We start from the raw sequence: 27555 nt of genomic DNA, 5'->3' as shown, positions 1-27555 counted from the left end.
CTCAAAAATAATAGAAATTCTCTTACAAAACGTTCTGCTCATTAGCAAAGCCGACGATGTTCTATAAACTCAGAGTTATTACGAATTTGTAAGTGACTTTCAGTGGATAGGGTTTAGTTAAATGGATATATATAGATTGATTTACTCCCAACAGAAATAGTTATTTTGTGATTGGCATCTAAACAAATGAATCTCCAGGTTTTTAGTATGTTTACAGAAATTTTCACAAAGTTAAAGATACTCTGTCCATTAAAAACAAAAATTAAAGTTTTTACTCTATGCATTTTACACTGCCAATCATTTCATCATGCATAAAAAGGAATACCATATACATTTGGTCTAATATATCTTTGGCAACTATATAACAAAGTATTCTTAGTCCAGGCTATAATCATTTTTCCTTGACGATCTCACTTCTGTACAAAGAAATATAAGATAAAATACGATATAAATATATATTTATATATACTGTACATGTATATTTATATCTATCATTTAATTAAATTAGTCAAATGTGTATTCAACTATTGAACGACATAACATTTTGAAAAGTAATTAAATAAAATTTAAAAGAATACATTGATAGACAAATACATTTTTATATTATGTTGATAATATATAATTCATGAATTGCAACTGTAACTGGAAAACAAATTGTTTCTGTAAATATAATGTGTTTTAGCTTCATTTTGTCATAATACTTCCAAATATAATAGGGTTAATATCTGAAATAAAATGAAGGGGAAAAAGGTGTTTATTCAGATAAATGAGCAGGCACTCCAGCAAGAACGTCCCTTTAAAGTAAAAGTCCACACTAAAATAACTTACTTTCAATAGAAGCAGAAAAATCAAAAAAAGTTTGAGCAAAATCGGATACCCAATAAGAAAGTTATGAATTTTTGAAAAAAATATGTAAAACTATGGAGCAATGAAAATCACTACACGAATCGCCAATTTGGTTATCAGTTTGTGACGTCATGTCCAAACATTTTATCAATTGCTTTATATAGTTTAATCCCATTAATTTCCTTTTTTATCCCCCAAAACTTGATTCCCTCATACCTTTGCCCAGGTTATATGATTTGTATCATATTGCGTGCATGACATTTCACAAAATCTTGTATGAAATTTGAAGGATTGATACTATATTCTGAATATTGTATATTCATAATTATTGATTGTTATATATAGTTTATCAAAATCCACATATTTCATGAATTAACTGGAAAAAACATTTGTGCATCTACACAAAAACATATTACTATCATTCTTACTTGGATGCTGGTGTGAAGAAATACGATTTTTAGAGGCCCGGAAATAGAAAATGTATACATTTTTACACTTTTAAATCTATGGCTGTTTTTCTGATGTATGGAAGAAAAAACATACTAAACAAATAATATGTACATAATAAATGCCTCAATACCAACTGTATGAAATACCATGTATTGGTGTGAATTTAGAAGAAGGAAGGTGGTGATGTGAATTGTTTCATTTTTTTTTTGTTTTAAATGATATTTTATTTTCTTCCTCATAATTTCACGTAACACGAAATTCACATAACAAGAAATTATCAAAATAAGCAATATAAAACAAGATCATTGATATAAGACACTTCATGAAATACATCAATCAATGAACATAGAGAAAGAAAAAGAAGAAAACATTCTTGCATGTATGACATTGTATAATCAAAATAACATTAGAGGAAGGTTTAAAGTTACATATTACCATCCTGCAACCTGTTCCGGAAATTTCCTTCCTCATAAAATTCACATTACAAAAAAAATTATCACAGTATGTAATACAAAAATCTACGTACGATACAAAAACATTTCATGAATTACAATGAACATAGCAAAATCTCAGATCGTACATGTTTATACATTTCGTCCCTATTTTCACGAAGTGACGATAGTTTCATACTATCCGTAAACATAGAGCAAGGGCGCCTCTTTCGGGTAAGCTAGGTCAGCCGACGTTTATGGACAGGATCTCGTATGTAAATGAGCTGTCGTAATTTGCATACCATTGGCCGACAAGTCAAGCCAAACAAGTCATAAAATACCATATTTCAAACAGAATGCTTTAAACAATGCTGGTTCATTCTTCACATGCGCTTCCTTAGTTAAAATACATCAAAATCCAGAGCTTTTTAGTAAAGTAAGAGTGAAATGGTATAATATGGCGTGGCATTGGTAGAAGCCGTCGGCCGTCCGTAACATGCATTGCACGCTGTTTTCATCTAAAATCCTGATCACTTCTCTAATTCTCCCAAATGCATTATGGTTAACTGTTGTATACATCGGAGACAAATGAAGCCAATACCACTTTCCATCCGCCGTGTACAATGGTCGCGACGCATTGTAGCATTTATGGCGTCGTAAGCCTGATCCGCTTCTACAAGAAGTTACATATTCTTGGCATTTGTGGGTTTATTTGGATATAACAAGCGTGTGCAACCTTCAGATTTTCGCGATTTCTACCGTTGAGGTGCATGAAATGATTAAAAGCTGTGTTTCTCGTTGTTGAATTACAGCTTTTGGTCTCCAACATGGGCTTGTCATCTGTTATTTGCTCGGGAAGTGAGGGCCGGGTTAGCTAGCTGTGGTGCGCGGCGGTTCTTGACAGCCGAGTATGATATTAAAATCATCCAGCTTGATCTTTGCAATATGTTTGCACGAAGCTTTGACAAAGTTCCAGCTGATTCGACCGAAATGTCTTATTATTTCCATAGGTGATTGATTCTGGTGTAAAACTGAGTCAAAATGGCCGCAGCTTGGTTGCCATTTGCTCGGGCGGCGGCTATCGGGTGGGTACCGGTAGCCCCCAACCCAATGCCGGTTCTCCCCGAGCGGCGCCGCAATGAACACTTCGGACGTGTGTGTATCAATATCAGTGGTAGGAAGTTCGAAACATGGAGGCACATGCTCGACAAATACCCTGATACATTATTAGGAAGCAGTGAAAAGGAATATTTCTACGATGAGGAATCAAACCAGTATTTCTTTGACAGGGACCCAGACCTGTTCCGCCATATCTTGACTTTCTATCGCACAGGTACTATGCACTTCCCAAGGGAAGAATGCATTGCAGCATTCGATGAGGAATTGGCATTTTTCGGACTCATGCCCGAAATCATAGGTGATTGTTGTTATGAAGATTATCGTGACAAGAAGCGTGACAACCAAGAAAGACTAATGGACGAGAGGATCTCGGAGATGACGGACAATGAACCTCTCGCTAACCTCCGAGAGAAAATGTGGAGAGGATTTGAAAACCCCACAACCGGAACACCCGCTACTGTTTTTTATTATGTGACAGGTTTCTTCATTGCCGTGTCCGTCATAGCAAACATTGTAGAGACTGTTCCATGTTCTCCTCTACCTGGTACTGTGACTATGTTAGCTTGCGGTGTACGCTATGAACGGTCCTTCTTTTGCCTCGACACAGCCTGTGTCATGATCTTCACTGTGGAATATCTACTCAGACTATATGCAGCTCCCAGCAGATTGAAATTTGCCCGGAGTGTGATGTCCGTTATAGATGTAGTGGCCATTCTGCCCTACTACATCGGCTTGTTCTTCAAAGACGATAGCCTCAGTGGCATGTTCGTCACACTCAGAGTATTTCGTGTCTTCAGAATTTTCAAGTTCTCGCGGCATTCACAAGGATTACGCATATTGGGATATACACTAAAGAGTTGTGCTAGTGAACTAGGATTCTTACTCTTCTCTATGTCCATGGCGATTATTATATTTGCCACCATCATGTTCTATGCTGAAAAATACTCAAAGAACACCAAGTTTTACTGCATTCCTGCAGCTTTCTGGTATACAATTGTCACCATGACCACGCTAGGGTAAGTGACCTACTTTGACCTGACCCCTCTGACCAATCCATTATTTGAACGTCATCTTTCAACCTTTTAAAGAATTGCAAGATATCCCTCTTTAAAAAAAACAATGGTTTATGTACTTTCAAACCACTTTAAATAAATACATCTCCCTTTTCTCATTTTGTGTATTTTATGAAATTAAAATGTACATTTACTAATAATGAATATATTGTATTATGAATAATAGTTTGTTCCATTTGTACTTTCTCTTTTTTTATCTTTATTTGCTTTAACAATTAAATGTATTAATTCATGGAATGATGAGCTGAAATATTTTAGATGATTAAATAATTGCATCCTGCACAAAGTTGATAAAGTGTTATTGGCATGGTTAAATTACTTTTAATCTCACTAAACACATGTTGATGATAACATTAAGAGACTTGGGTATTATTTCAACAAAGATAATACACCAACACATTTGTATGTACTGCAAAATGCATTACAATAATTCTGTATAACAAATGGATAGCAGAATGTAAATTAATATAAATTGTAGAATCCGATGCATATAAAAAGTAGAAGAAGAGACAAAGTGAGACCAAGAAGAGATGAAAAGATGTTAAACTGTGTTATGATGCCAACTAAAAATGCTTTTCTGAAGCACATACATGAACATGTGCATACATGTATGCATTACCTGTTCCATAGTCCTGAATTTAGTAGTAACAATTACATGTACATATGTATATATTAAGTTATATATCATTATAATAAATTTGTCTACATATATGTATTGTCAAAAATATAGTTTTTGACAAAAAACCTTAAAAACAAATCTCAGGCCTTTCACATTTGAGATTGTTAATGAGCAAATACATACAATCATGGAAGAATCCTGGATCGATGAACAGGCTTAGACCTACAACATCGTGTATTAAAGTAAAGTAAAGAAAGTAAATCCATCTCAAGCATGTTTAGATATTTTGAAAAACTATTCAATAACCATATGTATCATTCAATAGTTCCACACAAATTCCTGATTTACCAAAACGAGACTGAAATGTCATTTGTTTTGGTTTTAAAACTTGTCACACGTTTAAAATGGAGAATCACACATTAGGAAACATGCATGTACACTGTAGATCAGCACACAATGTGTTTTAAAATGTAGTCACTGATGACAAAAAAGGAATTACACTGACCATCAGCGCTCAAAATACACGGGGGCGGTGAGCGATTCACCCCCGTGAGCTACCTAATCGCCCCCGTCAGGTTGCTCACGGGGGCGATTGCAAAATTAAAAATCGCCCCGGTGGAATTATAGAATAAAGATTATCTTTTCTGTTATAACTTTAACACAATATTGAGTTTCAATTTTCAAACCTTTAATCCAATGAAATGAAACTAAGATTAGCGTGCAAGATTTCTCGTTTTATGAGTAGGCCTATTATTACCGATTCAGCTCGCAGTGCAGTGCCGCCGTCAGCAGTGGTTATAGGCCTACTGCACCGTTACTAGCGGTGCGTGTGCACGCTGCCGCGCCATGTCTGCTGGAGCTAGAGGCGATTGCGCAAGGGCAGATACATGGTCAGGGCCTGGAGAAGTTTTTCGTTGTCAGCAAATAATGAACCTCGATTAGTAAATCAATATTAGGGACTTTTAGATTTGCACGATGAGAACGTGGACTGCAACGTGTGACCTCCTTTTAAGGCACTGCCAGTGCTTAAAAGGACGTCACATGTGACTGCCAGTGCCTTAAAAGGACGTAACACGTCCACGTCCACGCAAATCTACAAGTCCCTTTCGAGGAGAAGAGGAAGACCAAAATGTCGTGGAATGATACGGTAACATGGGCAGATCTACGGGGGGGGGGGGGGGGGGGGTTAGGGGGTTTAACCCCCTCCTCCCTGCCCCCCCCCCCGGCCCCCTTGGGCTGCCAAGTGAAAATGTGATATTAAAGCGGGGGGGGGGGGGGGGGGAGGGGGATGCTGGAGAGGAGGACTACTAATCTATTTTATTTTTTTCAGGGGGCGAGGGGAAGTGAAGCGCCGTTTTAGCATGACTTTCTTTTTAACTCTTACTTTCACCTATCTCAGATAACCCTAAGTTTTTGGTTGCTGCCTCATATGTAGTTGATAATGCATGATTAAAATAAAGAGAGAGAGAGAGAGAGAACCACCATCATTTTGCAATGGTTCAGGGTTCGTGTAATGTGCATTTGAAACCATTTCTTAGCGTCTCAACCCTAAAAATATAGCAAAACTATTTTTGAGGAAAAGCATTATACTGAATTAAATAAAGAATAATAGCTTTATATTGGATCATGCTAATACTGATACGGGCTAAAGACAATGTGGTATTTGTATGAGGTATTCCAAAATGACATTCTGATAATCAACATTTGTTCTGGTATCATAATATATACGCATAATACAACTGATCTTTATGATTTCTTAACGTGACATAGCTTCTTCTCCCTCTGCAAACAAAACAGAAAACAAGGTTATTTAATAAAAGGACCATGCGACAAATAATCATTGTGATTCAAATTGATGCAAGGATTTTTTTGAATAAGCAATGCTTTTCACTAGAATCTTCTTTGTAAAAACGACTTTTACAAATCTCAGCCATGCAATTCTGCCACTGTGCTGTAAGATCACTTTGAGATTCTGAGAAGTGTATTATGTAATGGGTATTTTAAATTGAATGGAACGTCTCAACTCAGTAAGCATGGCTGAGATTTGTAAAAGTTGTTTTTATAAAGAAGATTCGGGTGAATAGCAGTGCTTATTCAAACAAATATTTGCATCAATTTGAATCACAATCATTATTTGTCGCTTAATCCCTTTTAATGACCTTGTTTTCTTTTTCGTTTGCAAGGGGAGAAGATGATATGTCACGTTAAAGACATCATAAAGATCAGTGTTGTATGCGTATATATTATATACACAGGCCAGTAACAGCTATGTATCTTGTAAATTTGTAAGAGGGAAAATGCTGATTGAAATGATAATGATGAAATAGCAAATAATTGAGGAGTATCATAGGTAATTAGGTACCAATTCAATGGATATTTGTATAAAAAAGAGCCCCCGTGAGAAGGCTCACAGGGGCTCTTGTTTTTTTTTTGGGGGGGAAGAACCCCCGTGGACAAACAATTAATTTGAGCCCTGCTGACCATTCCATAAATAACGCCTTTACCATCAGGACAAACGTACAACCTTGAATAAAACAAATCACTATGGAGTGCTCAGTACTGCTCACCTTTCACAGTATTCTGATATAACTTTTGAAATACAAAGATGATGAGAGACCCATCACTTTGTTGTAGAGTGAAGTATTAGATACTGTACTTTGGAGAAAAGTGAAGTTAAAGTAACAGCAGAATAATTATTTATAGTAATTAAAAATTATGATTTCAATGGAAATTAAGAGGTGTATATATATATATACATGTAAGACATAAACATACATTATATAATGCAGTGATGTACAAAGAAGAAGGTTCACTTACAGTAACCTCGTACAGAGTAACCCAGATCACAATACAGTACATCCACCATATTGGATCTATAGATTTTTTGATGACTTTCGAACACAAGCTCATTAAAAATTCATGGCTTTCATATAAACACCACCGCTTCTGCACACTGTGACAGGCAGGGTATAGGGCTGCCATACATGTACATGTACATGCCCAAATCAATTGTGCATGCTTAATGGAATTTTACACTTAAATGTCAACAGTGGATTTTTGTAAACATATGTCTAGGAAAGCAACTCAATATTATGAAATGGAATCTATTTCTGTGCAGAAAATGTAAATGTTATTGATATTTCCTTTTCTTCCTGAAAATTAAAAGATTGTCTGACATTTATGGAACTAAGTCTGCATTTTGAAATGCTACCACTTCTTTCTGCTTAGAATAACAATTATTTTTGGAATTTTTTGTTTTCAGTATTTCACGCAAATACTTTAAAATGTGTTCTACATTTCATTTTGAAAAGCAGTTCATATTGATTTTTAGTTTCTCAGTCTGTCTCTCTGTTTAGGACAAAAGTGATTATTGTCCCCTTTGTTTTTTTGTTAATTTTTTTTTGGGGGGGGGGGGGGGGGGGGGGGGGGGGGGGGTAGTAACACAACGACTTGAAAATGTTATTTACCAGTACTGTGCATTTTGAAAATGTCACTTTCATCATTTGAACTGCTCCATCTACATGTATTCTTAAAAAGGTGAGGTTCTTGTATTTCTTTAGAATGATACAAATGAAAGATAGTATTCCTTATTATTTATTAAAGGAAGCCAACATTTTCTCTTTACCTGTTTATTATCTTCAGGGTAATATGAGTATATAATATATCAGTTCTAGTAGTTCTAGTGTATTTAAAGAGAAGGTTCATTGATTTAAAAAACTAACTTTAATGTCATTATTGCAAAGGTGACACTTTGATTGGCCAAGGTTATCAAAAGCCAATGCTTGGAAACATTCGAAGTAATAATTATTAACATTTACATTTGTTTTGTCATCTTTTCTTCAGTAATTTCTCTTACTTCAATGCCCTCAGGCGAAATGTTTAATCTATTGCCTCACTCTAAACCCGTGCATGGTATTATTTTGATGAAAAATGCTAGGATTAACAACAAAAAAAAGAATCCGTCGCTTGTAAACAAAATGACGCCATTGTATTTTCAGCTGCATACACCGCGGCATGTTCGGCGTTTCAAGAGGGAACAAATGACGTCCATGCTATCATTCCGGAGGTTTTTTTAATTTGAAAGTGTGGTTTCTTTGATTGTTCATTAACTCCTATCCTGTGTATTTACAAACAAAATAATTTAGTTATCAGAAATGGGGGTCATATCCCTTTTTGAATGGTGTAAAATTCCATCACATGTATATACACTAAACTCATTATAATTTGAGAAATAAAAGCATTGCAATTATGTTCATTCTTTATGGGATGTCGTCTGCTTGGGCAGTGTTGGTTCAAGTTGTGACGGCATTAAAACATCGTTATTTTCCGGCGAATCTCTCGCATATCCCAGACGCTATGGAGGTTGTTTTATTTGTATTTTTATAAATCACCCGATATGTAGTTAACCTAAAACTTGCATGATGGCCATCTGTTAACATACCAGTTCTAGTAATACGATATATGCCATTTTTGTAATATTCTATGAACCCGCACTTTAAAAAAAAATCTTTTATACAATCTATATAAATTTCACAGAATTGTCAATTCAGGATTCATGTGCATACAGTCCAAGACAGGAAGATAAACTTAAATCATCCATAAAAAAATCAATTTGGCAGCTACATGTACTATGTATTCAGAAATATGAAACTGTTATGCGGTACATGGATTTAAATTCATTTTTCACCACAATCCGATATTACCTGTACATCTATCACAATCAGATATTACCTGTACATCTACCACAATCAGATATTACTTGTACATCTACCACAATCAGATATTACCTGTACATCTACCACAATCAGATATTACTTGTACATCTACCACAATCAGATATTACCTGTACATCTACCACAATCAGATATTACCTGTACATCTACCACAATCAGATATTACCTGTACACCTATCACAATCAGATATTACCTGTACATCTACCACAATCAGATATTACCTGTACATCTACCACAATCAGATATTACTTGTACATCTACCACAATCAGATATTACCTGTACACCTATCACAATCAGATATTACCTGTACATCTACCACAATCATATATTACCTGTACATCTACCACAATCAGATATTACTTGTACATCTACCACAATCAGATATTACCTGTACATCTACCACAATCAGATATTACCTGTACATCTACCACAATCATATATTACCTGTACATCTACCACAATCAGATATTACATACATGTACAATTGTACACCTGTACATGTACACGTAACCACAATGTGATATTACCTATATAACCACAATGTGATATAACGGAAGATGTGATACAACATGTGCATATAAACACAATGTGTTATCACCCGTACATAAAGTTTAACCCATACATATAACTACAACGTGATATTACCTCCAAACATTACCACAATCGGATAGTAGACCTACTATCCGATTGTGGTAATGTTTGGAGGTAATATCACATTGTATAACCATAATGTGATACAAAACAACTACAGTGTTATATACCCTGTACATATAACCACAATCATTATCCGTCAATACACCACTATATGATAAATATAACTACCGTACAATGTGATATTGGCTGGGCATATAACCACACAATCATATATTACATGTACATATTGTAACCACATTTCGAGGTTCCATTGTGTAATTTCATCCTGTGTAACAATCTCATGCATGCTGGCATATATGTGCATGCATACAAATCATTATTCTGTACATGCTGCATGGACGCTACGTCTCTTGAGTGCAAAGCATGCATTATCAATGGCTCTCATAACCTGCAGGTTACTCTGCAGATTGCACCAACATGAATGGCATGTGGGCCTGAAAAGCAATTTGATCTTCTCCCTAAGAATATATTTGTTTCCACTTTGATGCAAATAATCTAATACATTTTGGCCTATGAATTTTGCATTGTTGAATACATGCACTGTTGAATTACGATAGCTATTTAAAAAAAATGCTTGTTTCAGAATGGTATTACTCTACTTGACAGTTCATGCATTTATTGACCTGATCCTGATGTACTTTATAACAAACACTTCTCATAAATATACATGCACATGTAGGCAGGCATGTAGGTCACTAGAATTTTATTTTTATGCATCAGCTACAAAGTAAAAACGTGTAGCCGGAGGCATTATTTTTTTAGGTTATCCGTCCGTCCGTCCGTAATCCCGTTATCTCAAGAACTGATGGGGGAATTCCTGCCAAACTTGGGTCATGTATCTTGCAGAGCCGTTGAACTGATGAGATTTTGAGTTTATAAGGTCAAAGGTCACAGGGCTCATTATGTATGCAAAAATAGATTGTGATCGCATTATCTCATGAACCGATTGATGGATTACCGCCAAACTTGGGTCATGTATGTCTCTTGCAGAGCCAATGAATTGATAAGATTTTGGGGTCACAGGGCTCATTATGTATGCAAAAATAGCTTGTGATCTCAAGAAACGATTAATGGATTCTCGCCAAACTTGGGTACAAACAAAGGGTCATACATGTACATGAAAAATAGCTTGTAATCACAATATTCTGAGAACCTGTTAATGGATTACAATCAAACTTGAATGTTAAAAATTGCTTCTGTTTTGGTTTGTGAAATCGCTTCATGGCGGAGACATCATTTTCGACTGCATGCAGTCGAAAATGTTGCAACACAAATTTTTGTGAAATCTGTGAAATTTCTGAATGGTCCTCCTTGTGATATTTCAACAGTAATGTTTGCAACTTTGCATACACACCAATTTCATAATTTTTTCAAAGGAGTTTTACATTCTAGTTTGTTAAAGAACAGTCCTAGGATTGACCTTCAGGATGTCTCAGTTGTATTTAAATTTTACATTTAATCTTTACCTCTGAAATATTTTGTCTCACACATCAACTTTCTGGAGGTTCTCAGACGTTTATAAAGCATGTCATAATTCATTCATGAATGTATTTTCCAACATCCTTCTTTTGCATGACTTTTTGTCCTTCAGAATATACATTGATTCAATGTTTTGAAAATGTGCAGATCTCGTTCAGTCTGTATGTACATGTATAATGCAAAGTATGAGTAAGTTTCTAAAATGATCTTTTATAGATTAATAATTAAATGTTAGCTACTGTGTGTGTGTTTGTGTATGTGTGTGAGTGTGTGTATCTTGAGCCAGTAGAAGTTATAGTATTTGAAGCATTTGCAACTTTTTTTATAATGTAAATTCTTGATTTGTAAATATGAACATGGTTTTGTTTAATTAATCATGTGTAAACTCATGAATGATTGATGAAATGAACTGGCATTTTTTACATGGGAAGCTCATTGGGCAATCATATTGGGTTCTGCATAAACACAAGCATTTCTGCATCATTGCACTCTGATACCGATCAATGCAGATATTATTGTTAGGCTTCTAGTTGCAATGTACTTAGTGTGTGTGTAATAAATTGAACACTTAATTTTGGGCCCTGTCATACAAAGAGTTGATATTAATCACATCTTATTTGCAATTGATACATGTATACACCCTGAAGCTGTATAGTGCATAAGAGATGAGAGATATTTATGTACATAAGAGACACACTGTAGGAGACTGCAAACTTGCGTTTGATAAGAGGACTTGCAATTGATTTGGATAAATCGCAACTGTATGTAAGACAGGGCCCTTAATACATGTACAATGTACATGTAGATCAAAAGTTCGATCTTGAATTAGAGTATTAGACTGAAGTTTCCACATTGTAAAGTTGAAGGATGTCAAATTTATTTGGAGAGAGATTGTTAACAAGTCTGCAAATACTATTTGAGGGATACCACTTTGTGTTTTTAATTCACTTTTTTAAAACCAATCAGGGCCATATGATATACCGTAAATCTCTGTGTATAAGCATGAACCTAATAGATTATTAGGTTCATGGTATAAGACACACCCCTATTTTTGGGGCCGAAAAAATGTACTGCACATGTACTGTGTGTGATGATTGCTTCGTCCGTAGTTGTATTACCAGATTGGCCCCGAGTCAGGCCACGGGAAAGACATGTACATGTAGTCTTGTCAGGCTACACTCCCTTTAATAGATTCTGGTAATTTTGTTATCGCATGGCCTTTTGAGAAGAAAAAACATGTTATACATGTAATCTGGTATGAATACATATGATTTACCATATACTTTCACATTAATTTCTTTGCGTTTAGAAGCATTATTAAATATACTGTACATGTTTTTCTATGCAATATATACCTCTGAAAAATCCACAAAATACATTTTTGATTTCAAGAAAAACAAAGCCAAACATATCAAAATTCAGAACTGGATGAGAAAATGATATTTAAAGTACATGAAGCTCCAGTTGGATCTAGTCTAATTATAGTTTGAGACACGGAGCTAGCCACGTTGACTAATTGTATGGACTCTGTGAGGGGTTCCATCTTCAAATGTCATCACATAGTTCATGATCATGTTTTCATACTTATGAGAAGTCAAGAGCTTAATAGTAATGAGTCTTTGATGGCAGCTCTAGCTGTTTGCATGGATCACTAGTTCTTAAAGGACTACTAGAATAGCAGACTGCAAAAAAGTTGAATTGAATTTATTGAACCATATTCATGTTAAAGCAAAATATATAAAAGAAGAATAAAATACATAAAACATACAAAATACAAAGCAAATGTATGGTCAGGGCCACAAAAAAGCAAATGGCTTGAAATACGGTAAGGCCCCCACATAAAACAAATTTAATTAAATATGATTCAGTCACCATAACCACACACACAAAACAGAAACACATACAAAATACTACATTTAACATATCTACATGAAAGCGTTTGTACAAAGTAATCAACATTAAACATTAGATTTTCTAAACTAAACACTGTATGGTTACAAGTTTTCAAAAATCGGTATTTGCAACAAAGCTTTTTATAACAGGAAAGTGTTGAACTTGATTTTTTAGAAGTGGGTACATCTACTGTACATGTAGTTGGCTCCATTTCTTTGCTCCAGCAACATTTAATTAATTATAAAAGTAAAGAAGTACATAAAGTCTTACTTTAGGTTGAAGAAAATAGTCTTTTTGACGAGGGCTTATAAATGATTATTTACATTTTTTGAATGAACATATTACTAATTTACTATACTTCTCAGAAAATGTTATGTCTTACATGTACAACTTTAAACATGTGATGTATTCCTTTTCCTAATTTTGTTAAAGTTCTGGGTACAGTCATTGTACTGGTAGTTAAATAGTATGTCATTGTTTTATTCCATGTTCTGTTTCAATTAATTTCATTCCGATTCTAAAAGAGTCAAATACTATATTGAGATGTAGATATGCACACTTTTGCTAAAAATGTACAAACTTGGTTTGCAGTGGTCTAATTTAGTGACAAGTTTGATATGGTAATCTGTGGCTTATTTCTGTATTGTAAAGGGGTTTTCATTATCAATTCGTATGCTTTCCTATCCTTTCTGAAAGTAGAAAGTACTGTCCAGTACTGTCACCATTGTCACCATTGTCAGATTCCCTCTCTCCAGATAAGGAAATAGATCCATTTATTACAATGATCCATGAATATTTGATTCTCTCCAAAGACTGAATTGGCATCCAGCCTACATGTTGACAACATTTTAATGAAGGAGTAGGACTCATGCAGTTAATTTTATTGGCAAATCATATGCAGAAGCACAAATTTATGAATATAGATTAGATCGTTTCCCTGGTGCTGAGAGCCTGAGAGGCGGCCTTCTTCTTACAATATTACCTCATAATTCATCAGCCATTTCTGTACAAACCAACCCCCTTTTCTTCATGGCTACAGCATTACCAACCAAGTAAACCTCCACCCAGTGGCAAATGCCCCTTCTCCTGTGGCTAGGGCCCCTTGTCAGTATGCATAGATTCCTTGGCTACAACAGCATCACATGCATCCCAATAGGCTTGTTCGTCTAATACAAGTACTACCAAGCCTAGCTAGGCATGTGGCCGTCATACTCCCTCTGCTCCAGCAGCACATATGACAAGTCAATAATTGGGTAATGAACAAGGATGGACGATGTCAGTTGCGCCCGGGGTTCAAATTTGTAAAGCCGACATATGAAACATATCCAATTGCAGTGGAAATATGATTAGATTTATGGTGGGTTAGCTCTTACCCTCCAAGTGGCGTGTTAGGGTAAATTATCCATTTACATCCTGACAGCTTGCTAGGATCGAGGTAACATCCTAGCCTGAAAGTGTTATTGGTAGTACAAAAAGCATGAGTTGCCTCACAAGTCATGTCTTCCTGTATCATATGCATTGTACACCGCTAAAATGCAAATAATTATCCCTTTTAATGTGCATCATTGGAAGTAAAGATGAAAATTTTATCCTATTTTCTTACACTTAGTTGAAAACATTAAAAGAGTTCTAAGCAGTTTAACATACCGTGCAGTGTAAGACACACACCATCTGTACAAGCATAATAGTACCTTTGCTAGCCAACCCACCACACTCTCCATTCATTTACATTACATGTACCCTACCACCAGCTGTCCTATCTATATGTATATCATATAAAGTTTGAACCTCAATATTAAGGAAATAGTGTTTACCTAGTAAAAAAACCACAACATGTACCAGACAAACTAAAAATCTCTGATTTGTTATTACAAACAAATTTGTATATACATCATTTTTTAATAGTGTTTCATAGTGTTCCGGTGGTTCTTTTCAATGCGTAATATTAAAATAAATGTATGTCTTAGTAAAAACATGGTTGAAAGATTATGAACAGGGAGCTTCAACCTCAATACATGTACAATGTACAGTCCATGTAAATGTATGTGGCTAATAATGGATATCTTGATAAGTTTGTGAGTGCCGAGCACTGTTTTTTAAAATAAATCACTGATTTACTCTAGAAGGTCAAACATGAATTGGTTACAGAGATTGAATAAATACTGCCAGAGATTTAATGTTTGTTTAAAAATTCAAAGGGTTTCTTTCCCCTTTATACCAAGTTGATTGAGTCTCTGTTAGATATGTACACCTATTGATCTACCTGGTGTACAGTGTTTGCAAACACCTGAAGAGCTATTTACATACCAGTATAAACATTCTCTGTTTAAAATGACAATCTTTTGTTATGGACCTACACTGTACAGTAAGCTCACCATTTAGAGGTTACTAAATGAAATACTAGTTGTATCTGTTTTCAGGATTATGTGTGCTGTTAAAGCAGTATTATCTATTTGATATTTGGGACACTTATTGGGAAAGAATTTGTATGCCAAAGCTGGCTCTGTGACAATGACCACCATTTTGGAAGAAACTGTAAAGTTAGACAGAACTTAATTACTATCATAGACTTAAAGCACTTCACTGTATTATGTTTATCCATCCTAACTGCAGGGTTCTTTATATTCATAATATACAAATAATGAATGGTTATGAGTTCAATAGTGCGAATATGTTCATGAGTTGAAAGATTAACATTCTATTCAACGAGGCGTCAGCCGAGTTGAATAGAATTAACGTTAATCTTTCAACGAATGAAAATATTTGCACTATTAAACGAATGAAAAACATTCGTTATTTGTTTTATACAACATCGAAGGAGACCTAATAGAACGATAATCAACAAATTATGCTTTACTCCTTATAAAGATAAATTAAAGTTCGAGTCAAGCCTTGTCGGTTACATGCAGATTTCCTTCGCGTCAGATACACGCAGGGATACGCGCACATGCAGCAGAGAGGTACGCAGTCTGCATATAACCAAAAATGCACGGCGCATATAACCAAAAATGCACGACCGTGCAATATACCATCTATTGAATATCATGTGACCAACAATCGTCCAATCAAATGACAAGGATCCACGTAGGTGTTGTATAAAGCTTACTAATGCATGCAAAATACATGCCCATAAAGACATCAGGTAATTTTAATTCTTCATGATATAGCTTTTTAGTAATTAGTTATCAAACACGTAAAAACTGAAAAATTGGATATACCTACAGTATGAAGAGAATATTAAACCTTATAACTCCTACACAGGTAGCCATTTGACTCAAATTCAGTGGGGTCCTGGATATCATTTAACATTGCAGATTTTTTTTGGTAAAAACCATCTATGGATTATTGAGACACTCCTATAAGATGGTAAGAAAGTATTTATAGCATTGAGGTGTTTAAACCTCAACTCTTAAGAATCTCCCTAGTAGCTTATAAAGTTATCAGTTTGTGAGTCAGGTCAACTTGATTGCAATCCTTTATTCATGAGCTGCATTTAACGGACCTGAATTGATTCGATGGCTAGCTAGCACATCTAATCAGTCTTGTGGCCGGGAGTCAAGTTTATAATCCAAGTCTTCGGAGATGGCAAGTTCATTCATTATCGCCTGCCTAAAATAGCTAATCTCACTTAAATTATTTTTCTGACCGTGCAATCTTAAGATGGGGCAGCAGCTGCCGTGTTAATAAAAAGCGTTGGTGTCAAATTTGAAATCAGTTTGGTCATGGTGTGTTGATGTAAGTGATAATAGTGTATTTGTTTTGTTTGAAACAGGTAATCATGATACTCTGATGATAAGTTGATTGATAATTATCATGAACAGGGTCCTCTTTGGTGCCAGAAAGGCATCGATTCAACACAGAATTAACGCCCTTCTGGCTCTATACACAGACAATATCATCCCTTGTCAGAATGGTATGCACGCATATGTGTTTGCACAAACCCCTTCCATTTTAGCACATATTTTCAGTGTTTTGCCAACAGTCCACTTTAAAAAGGATGTGTGTGATAATCAAAGTTTTACAAACTTACTGTTGTGTTATCTTCTGCTGATGTTAACTTATTGGATATATACCATGTACACTGTACATTATACATTTTCATTGAGGAGAGATAATGCAAAGATACCATTTCTTCAGGAGTATGAATTATATGTTTAATCATTGCATGTCATTATAAAATTAATACTTGAAGTCCACATAAAATGGTCCAATCTCTCATTCAAGATATTACACAGAACAGGAAACCTATTTTAAATTCTCTGCTTAATGAAAGAGCAAGGAAATAAAATCTTTTTAAATTACTGTTTGTTAAGCCTTTTGCTCTTCATTTTTCTAGAAACCACAACTTATCAATAGCCTGTTACACTTTCATGTATATTCTCCAATGAGAATCCCATCATTTATTTTGAAAGAGGAGCATATGCTTGTTTTTTTTAAAGCAAAAGCTTGGTTTGTTTGGCATTTTTACATTTCAAAGAATTGGATTTGGTTTTTATCTTTTTATTACATTCCAGATTATTATTTGTTTATTGTTTGAAAGTTGAAACTATGGCTCCCTCTTGCAGTAAATGTTGATGCAAATCATTAAATGCTATTTTAAAATTTACATCTTGTGGTGTGGAACACCCTATTCATAGCAGTCCACTCACTAAACATAAATGAAACGAGCAATCTATATTACTAATACGCAAAATCGCCGCGGGGGGTCCAACACGGGCCAAAACGGTTCCTCAAAAACGTCTTTCCCCGACCCCGCCCGCCTCCGCCGTGGCGCGGGGAGGGCGGCACAATTCCACGAGGCCTGTCTCCCGTAACCCGCGTGCCACGTCGACCCTGCGATCGACGTCCACGCCGTTAAACGCGGTTTCGGGGTGCCGGGGAGGACGGGCGGGCGAGAGCACGGCGGGCGTCGTGGATTGCGAGGAGGCGACGAACCCGCGAGAGCAAGTCGACAAGGCGTGCACCCGCCCTCTGTCTAATTATCAAAGAGACGAAGAGACACACGATGGACGAGAATCCACTCGCGTCAACGGGTGTAGCAAATCCTATTGTAAAGGGTGTGCGGCGTCCCCGAATTAGACCTCTTGCTATAGGATACGCTTTGTAGCATGTAAGAGAAATACACATTAACAGATGACTCACTCAGGTGATGGGATGTAGCCAATATGTACGCTCAACGGGTTGAGCGTACCCGTATTATGCGTCTTTCTATAGGATATGCTTTGTAGGCCAGGCGCCCACAGTGTACGTGTATTACACAGAGCTGCCAACTAGTACGGATTTCCCGTAATTGGTACGGAAATTAACGACCATTACGGAATGTTGTCTCAAATTACGGATTTTTTAAAAAAAATGATTTTTTTTTTTTTTTTTTTTTTTTTTTTTTTTTTTTTTTTTAATTTTTAATTTTTTTTTTTTTTTTTAATAATTTTTTTTTTATAAATAAATTAAATATGATTTATCGTAGCGAGTGCTGTGAATAGAAGCCATTTTTCAAGATAAACTGTGTTGTGATGACCTGAAATTCAATATTTAACATCTTTGTGTGAGTAAAATCACCAAATATTTCAGATAATCATGCGTCCGCGCAGTGTTGGCGTGCCGTTTTTTTAGATTCATAGCGCCGCATAAGAAATTACTGATTTATACCCCAAATTACTGATTTTGAGCCTTGTGATTACTGATTTTCTGTTCTGGAGGTTGGCAGCTCTGATTACACGCTCTCAGGTCACACACATGCACACACCACAGTCGATTCGAGTCGAGGCGATTGCGACAACTGGCGCAAACCATGGACCTATTTTCACGTAAAATCTTTACTCTGAAAATAATTATACAAATTCTGTGATCTATGCCAACATAATCATAGTCCAACCTTCTGTTTTATTGGTCTTTTCATGAAAACTACATCGAAATCACAACAAGAATAGCGCAAATAGATCTGTGATAGTACGCCTTCACATGACAGTTCAGTTGCAAACTGCCTTGAGTCCACAGTGTATTGCCACGGCAGCTGAGCGCTGTTGTCGGGGGTGCTGTCGGAGCTGAGTGTGTGAGCGTGGAGTAGCGGTGACCGGAGTAGCCAGGTCTGTCCGTGGTGTGAGGAGAGTCTAAACAACACTTTGAAATTGCTATTATTGCCCCGATTTCAATATAGTTTCGTGAATAGATGTATGAAACCTGGGCTTGGATTGTGATTATTCTGGCCATGTATAGTTGTATACTGAATTTCGACAATCATTTTTCAAAGTAAAATTTTCACAAGAAAATCAGACGGTCGTCATGGTCGTTTAAAAACATGATAATACTTTTAGTATGATAAAGTTCTTGCATCAAATCATTTTTTAAAGTATGGGGGGGGGGGGTCAGGTAACTCAAAGCGATTTGAGTGCAGGCGTGGTGTCCACGTGTACAAAGGGCTGAACCCCCGAAAGCTCAGGGGTTTTAGGCATTTAATTACGGTCAGATGAGCATATTTTTAATGCCTTATTTGTGACACTGGCAGGTCGATCACTAATTGGCGTGGGGTCCATAGTAGAGTTGCGTACCAACTACGCTGAGCTGAGAGTACGCTGGCCTACGTTACTATACCCTGAGGGATGCAAAAAAGTACGCAAGATGGACGCAAACAATTTAATATGTTTAACAAAATTCACGTACTTTCGGCGTAGAAACTTGACGCAGAAAGTACGCCTTTTTTTACGTAACACTACGCTACTAAACTAAACAAACTGCATCTTTAAATGAATTAATGAAAAATTAGCCCAAGAAAAATGAGCCCCCGAAAGATAAAAAAAAGTAGCCCCCAAAAATTTTCCCAAAATTTGATATAGATCGAGTCCCCGAAAAAAAAAAAAAATCTTTCACTGGATTCTACGCTCACAGTCCCACACACAGTCGAGTCAATTTGTGCACAAACCGTCCAATTTTTCGCGTAAAATCTTTACTTTGAAAATAATTATACACATTTTGTGAACAATGCCAACATAATCATAATCCAAGCCTCTGCATATGTAGTCTTTTCATGAAACTACATTGAAATCACAACAATAATAATGCAAATAAATAGTAATTATCGAGATCCTATCTGACATAGTTTGTTTTACGATGCGCCATTCATGGTCAAACAGCATATATTATAAAAATTCTCTATATAAAGATAATCTAAATTTTTTTTGGATAGCACATAGGCCTCTATCTATCTATCTATTTGGCCCCCTCCCCTAGAATCCCGTGGATTTTCCACGGGTCCTGCTAGTATCATTATAATTAAAGCATGTACTGACGTTTAATCCTGAAGAGACTGAATCTTAAAGCCCTGTCACATGACCAGTAATGATGATAGTACATGTACCAACTACTGTTATTCTTTGTGTCAAAAATAGTTGGAAATTGGTGTTGCTCTCCCATTTATGATTATGATCCCCCAGCACCTATTTTCTCAGATTCATAACCCTTTCTGCATAGACTGATATTTTAGTTGTTGTTATCTGTGAAATGTGACCAGCTCTTTAGACGAAGTGATGATTTACCATTGTAAATATATATATCCACAAGAAATGGCAGGCAAGCTACCGTGAAGACCTGTGTAGAGTTTGGGGTGCAAGAGGGTTAACATTTATTCCTAATTTATCAGAAATAGTCATGTGCTGTGAATGTTCATGTATGCCATGGGGAGGAAAGCGAAATAATAATTCAAAAATGGAATAGATTGCCTGGAGGCCTGGTAAGGAAGATAATTTCAACCAGGGTCATTTACAGTCGAGTATGATTTCTAACGGTCGGACCTACTGTCTCAAACCAACCATCAATCATGATCTTGTCAGTGTCATGATTCACAAGTATGAAAGTTCTCCCAGGGGCCGACAATTTTATGGATGTAATATTCTTTGCTTGAATGCAGTCACAAGAATTAAATGTTATCTATCTGTGGTATGATAAATAGATGTGAGCTTCGTGAAAACCAAGAAAGTTCGATTTTTCAAATTATATATTTGATACGTATTTGCATAAGAGGAAATTACAAAATTGGGAAAATAGTCCCTACATAGTCTCCATATGTACACAAATTTATATTTTACATGATGAGTTTGTATATTGTAAGACATTGTTAAGTATCTTCACTTGCCCTGTACATGTGTAGAAGTATTATCTAGATTGAATTGTATTTTTCAAAGATATTGCATTTCATTTCATTTGATTTGATTTGGTTTGATTTTATTTATTCAACCATTTAAAAATCCTACATAAAATATAATCATATACAAAGTAATATAGGTTAGGAGCCCAAAAGAAGCAAAATCTTGTTCAAAGGGCCCCTTGAGCAAATTTTATGATACGTACCCCAGTACATAAAATAAATCTTATAATAATTCCAATATTCAATCATCAAGACACATAGGTACACACACACACACACACACACACAGCTACATGTAGATGGAAAGAAGAAAAAGAAGAAGAAGAACAACAAGAACAAGAGAAGAAGGAGAATTGTATATAAAATTATAAATGCTGATGAAGCCATATACTGTAGTTCAACATTCCGTAGTCAAAACATGACCATGACCACGAAGTGCTGAAGGTAAGAATCTATCAGCCGTGTAAACAAATCTAAACAAAGGTAACTCGGCCAGTATGTACTATATTCTTGTCAACAATAGATTTACAACAAAGCGTTTTAAACCTTGAAAGTGTAGTACTACCCAGAATATTCAGGTCCAATTTATTTCATACTTTCATGCAGTTGACACAAGAATAATTTATTAGTGGTTTTGTAGAGCACTGGTTGATTAAAGGAATTACTTTCTTCATTTCAATATAATTATGAATAACATACTTTACTATGTTATCACTCCAATATTAAGAATTAAAGAGACATTTTACGTGTGTAATAGATCCATTTATATTATTGGAGATTTTCTGATGAAGATACGCTGTAGTGGGGCATTATTTCTGGGGGAATCTATTTTTTGATACATGTTTGTATTAAAGAACACAGCAGGAAGACGATAATTAATCAAGCCAATGCTTCCATTGTTTATATATCAATTGCATCTACAGGGCTTTTTCAGTAGGTAAGTACGACACCTGTATGAACCCTAAAACTTTGGGGTCACTTCTTGATGGTTAAGGATAGTGACCTTGGTTAGAGTATGATATTGTATATCATACTCTTTATGATAAATAATAAGCCATTGTGGACTCTTTTCAGCTGGTACTTCTCATGTTTTCTTTGGGTACTTTGTTATTGAATACGGCAAGGTCAATACGAGATGAAATGAAGCGCTTGTGTCTCTGTCTATACACATGCACATGTGATTCCATAGACAGTAGTACAGTTGCATTATTATAACGAACACCCAAATGCCCACTTGATGCGCTGCCAGCAATTTGTAGCAGTCATTGTAGCAGTCATTGAGGCTGGCCAAGTTGTCCACATTTGAACACAAACAATGTATATTGCCACCGAACCACAAGCTAGGTCTAATCAATATTATTGATATTTTTTTCTCTTTCTTCCTTGCAAGAAGATAGAATCGCGTACCGGAATGTTGTGTGGATGGGAGAGAGTATCAACGCGTTCACTCCCATTCTTATTCAAATTGATCAGGCAAACAAAAGCGCAGACATGTTATTGTGTGTGGTGGGTGTGAGTGTATATTTGTGTGTGTGTATCGGTAAACTGTGGGTGTGTATTTGGTGGTTTAATTGACTAAGTACAAGAATGTGTAGCGTGTGAGTCACTATACTGTACCCAATCAGCTTTCTATTATTCACGGTAATCAATGGGAGTCTACAGGTAGAAATGCTAACAAGGTCTTAAATGTGTATTTTATTCACTGGGTATAATAAACTGCGCAATATTTGGCTTGAAGTTATGATGAATGTATACCTTTACTGACAGGGATATAAACATTGAATTTTTCGTCCATATGGAGAGTATTTCTATAGTAATAGCTCAGTAATATAAACAGATATCTATCTATGCTTTTGGGAAACAAAATTATTCTCTCTTGTGGTTATTGTTCTACATGTTTGCTCTTGAAAAATGTTAAAGCTTGAAACCTTTAATAGGAGTTAGGTAATAACCGTTGTTTCAAGATTAAATTCATGGACTTCTGAATATACATTTTTTTGTTGCATTTACAATGTAATTGGTGTAAGACTAAATCATTTATTGGTTTGCATCACCTAGCTTTGAAAGCTGCAATAGAGCAACAGCTTTTTAGGGTTAGTTTTCTAACTGGATAAATCTCTTTTTTTTAAATAAAAAAAATGCTCTTATATTCCATGGGAAAAGCCCCCATCACACCAAACTACATGTAGTTCTCACTACGTTCTCAAAAATGTTGCAATGGAGTTGAATGTAATAGCAACTGTTTACGATCTGTTTAAGGACTTCATGGACGGGCTCGGACTGGACTAATGTCTCTTATACTATCCTAGTTTGTTCATTAACAGTCCATAATACATCCAACTCGTCTGTACCCGTCCACAGTCAGTTCATATCTAGTTCAGATCGGGTAAATTTGACATTTTCAAGCAGTCCAAACCATTTTTACTAGTTCAGAACTTCTTCTAACTAGTTTATAACCCAACCACCCTGTTCAGAGACAGTTCAACCTCCTCATCTTGTTCTGTGCATTCCCATCCTGGTTGGAGTGCTATAAAAACCCAGCGCGTTTTTCCTAATTGATGCTCGACCACATCACGTTGTAACACGTTCCTAGTAGGATCGAAGTACGGCAATTCCGTTCATCTCCAGCAAATCTGTTTGAAGTACGTCCATCTTGTTTTAAGTACGTTGTCACTCCGCCTAATTGCAGGACAGGGACAATTTTGTACAGGCTCAAAGTTCTAGAGCACCCTTCCCGTCCAAGCCAGTCCAAACCCGTCCATTAAGTTCTTAAAAAGATTGTAAATAGTTGCTAATACGTTCACTCCGTTCGAACACAGTTGGAGCCTGTTTGGCAACATTTTCTAGAATGTAGTGAGAACTAGTTTGGTGTGATGGGGGCTTGACTTGAATGTCTTGATCTGAAAAGCTTGAAGCGTTGAAGTTAAACGGGAATAAGAAATGGCGAGAACGCGCTGGGTTTTTATAGCCAGGACGAGAACGCACTAAGAAGAGATGAGGACGAGTTGAACTGTCTCTGAACTGGGTGGTGGGGTAAAAACTAGTTAGAAAAAGTGCCAAACTAGTTAGAATGGGTTTGGACGTACATGTACTGGGAACGAGGTAGAACTAGTTAATAATGGGTTTAAACTGACTACGGACTGGCTTTGACTGCCTGGAAATGGCAAATTTACCCAATCTGAACTTGATATGAACTGACTGGACGGGATACAGACGAGATGAACATATTGAGGACTGTTTATGAACGAACAAGGATCGTATTATAGACATTTTTTACACATTCTGCCCCGACCAAGACTAAGATGCTTCCAGAACGTAGTGAGAACTACATGTAGTTTGGTGTGGTGGGGGCTTTAGTTTGTCAAATATTTATAAAACCTTGTCTATGAGTTTGCAGTTCAGAAACAATTTCATTTGTTACATATTTATTTATTATTTATTGAGCTGTAATGCAGAAAAAAGACAATTTAGGAATGAATAAATCAGTAAAAGAAATAAATACTTGGAACATAATTTTATTTTTATTTTTTTTAAATTACTTCTATTATATGTTTGATTATGACTTTACACATTATACAGATTTTTTGACTTAACCAAAATATCGAAATGTGATATTGAATCTGAGAACCTTCAGTCTTCCTATCTCTGCTACTTTGCTTACATAACAATTCTCAAATCGATTTACTGCTCAAGACATTCTCAAAGAAACAGCTCCTAAAAACACTGTGATGTAGAAGCGTGGAAATTGACATTTAATTTCCTCTTTTCCCGTAAGTCATTTCTCAGCCACCTACCCAATCATGCCTATGCCTGCTATATACTCATATCATATTGCTCAATAGAGTGGTGTCACTTAGCGTCATATTCATCACCTGGGGCAAGAGGCACATAGATGGGGGATGGCAGAAGAGATGTGTTGGGACACCCCTCAGAGATAGTCAAGGCAGGGAAACAGAGCTAGAAGGATAATGAGAGAGAGAGGAGAAGGGGGATAGAGAGAAAATGTATGCTACTTAAAACAATTAAGTAACTGATATTTTGTAGTTCTTCATTATACACTGCTTCAGTAGCAAATAGCTTTACATATTTGATATGAGAAAAGATAAGATATATTCAAAATTATGTTTGCATGTTATATTTGTTAGGAGGTGGAATCTCCAAAAGAATATTATGAATATTACTTCCGTTGTACATGTAATTCTGTATCTCCTTTGTGTGTGGAAATGTTTGCCATTTTTCTGTTTGAGGACCTGGAGCATTCTCCTGTGTGACTATTTGCAGTAGATCTGTGTCTGCAAAACATAGTATTGACATGAAATGTTCCTTTCACGTGATGGACACGTTTAGGGAGATCTTTTTATTCATCTTTAGAATGTTTTGGCAAAATGCTTGAATTCGCTGACAGTTACTAGCTATATTTATTACATATTCACTATACCATATCAATTGAAAATGAGAGATATTGGCTAATAATGTAATGCTTTAGAATATCATGGTTTATTCTTGGATTTACATGTAGGTTAAGGTTTGTTTTTAATATTTATTTATGATACAATTATTGCATTACCAAACCTTTTAGATTATACAAATTTTCTACATGTAGCAATGATTTGTACTTTCTTCAAACTTCAAAATTCTCACAATTATCAGTATGAATGAAAATGATAGGAAAAGGAGGGGGAACGGGATAGGCAACAAGAGGGGTTCAGTCATCAAAAGAAAAGACAGCTAAGGCTGCCAGACCCAATAATATCATCCTCAAGTATATGGATTGAAAACTGAGGCAACAGAGCAGAACTGCTGACGAAAATGCACTGCATGAGGTGCTCTCCCCCATGCATGGATAGACATGATTCTCTAACTCTCATCTCATATAAATACAATTCACGTTACGATAACGCTCCTCTTACATGTACATAGATAATTTAAGTGTACTGGCGGGAAGGAATTGCAATTAAGTATTTGCGTAGTCATTTCTTCCCCAAGTTACAGTAGATCGAAGTTGATCATATTTTTTGAATTTCATTTCAATGTAAAATGGCATAGCTGTTTATTTTAATATACTGTTTGAGACTGTGTTAATTATCTAGTATGGCAAGAATTGTTATTCCTCCATAATATTATTTTATGTGTGTGTGTGTGGGTGTGTGTTATTTTTAGGGAAATTTGTCTATATATCAATTATCAATCTTATAAAATCTTAATTGAAGCATATATACATGTACTGTACATGCATCTTTCAAGAGACTTGCAGTGTGTCCACACACAAATAAAATTATCCTGAAACTCTATAAAGAAACATTGCATTAAGAATCATCGTATAGTGAACAGGGCGTCCACACACAATAAACGTTGATAAAGAATCATCGTATAGTGAACAGGGCGTCCACACACAAGAAAAAGTAATCCCGAAACTCTACAGCGAAACGTGTAAGGGTGCGCAGTTTGCTACTGTGCTGTGCCACGGTCATGAAACAGAAGCGGAAATGAGAGGTTAGGGCCTTGTATTACAAAGAGTTGATATCAATCGCAACTTATTTGTGATTGATGTCAATCACAACTATGTACATAAGAGATGGGAGACTACAGACTTGTGATTGATTGAAGGACTTGATATTGATTCGGATCAATATCAACTCTTTGTAAGACGGGCCCAGGTCTCCTTTCGTGGACGGTCAGGTTAAGCCCATACGTCCACACACCAAACATTCTGTGATTCTTTATCGAGGTCTAGTTTGAAATGATGCCCAGACCCGCGTTTCATTATACGACGTTTCTTTATACGACGTATCGTTGGTAAGCGTATACACATAATTTCATTGTATGGCTATCCCGAAACGGTATAGCTATACTGTTTCAGGATAGCTACAGGTGTATACGGTGAATTTTTTGCGTGTGGACACAGGGTTAATTCATCAGTCGACCTTCACAGTTTCACTCAAAATAAACCTTTCTTTCATGTCACCTGTTGTGCAATTGAATAAAAACAAGTATTACAAAAGAATGTTAAGAAAACAGGATGTGCAATAAAAAGGGATACATAATGTCATCAAACAATCATGGTAGCATGCTTTTCATGACTTGTCTCATCCCCTGCTGTTTGATTGACTACTCAG

General features: G+C 35.9%; 1 protein-coding gene across 1 annotated transcript in view; it reads left to right on the top strand.

Moving 5' to 3' along the window:
- Positions 1-2078: 2078 nt before the first annotated feature.
- The window catches only part of LOC582202 (potassium voltage-gated channel protein Shal), a 47224-nt gene continuing 21747 nt past the window's right edge, over positions 2079-27555 (top strand). The window contains exon 1 of the mRNA XM_031000454.1: positions 2079-3862. Within this exon, the coding sequence (XP_030856314.1) occupies positions 2769-3862 (1094 nt within the window). The 5' untranslated portion in view covers positions 2079-2768. The remainder of the gene's footprint in view (positions 3863-27555) is intronic.

Source organism: Strongylocentrotus purpuratus, unplaced genomic scaffold, assembly GCF_000002235.5.
Source record: "Strongylocentrotus purpuratus isolate Spur 01 unplaced genomic scaffold, Spur_5.0 spur5_scaffold_6, whole genome shotgun sequence".
Lineage (NCBI taxonomy): Eukaryota > Metazoa > Echinodermata > Echinoidea > Camarodonta > Strongylocentrotidae > Strongylocentrotus > Strongylocentrotus purpuratus.
This window is presented reverse-complemented; position numbering and strand designations above follow the sequence as displayed.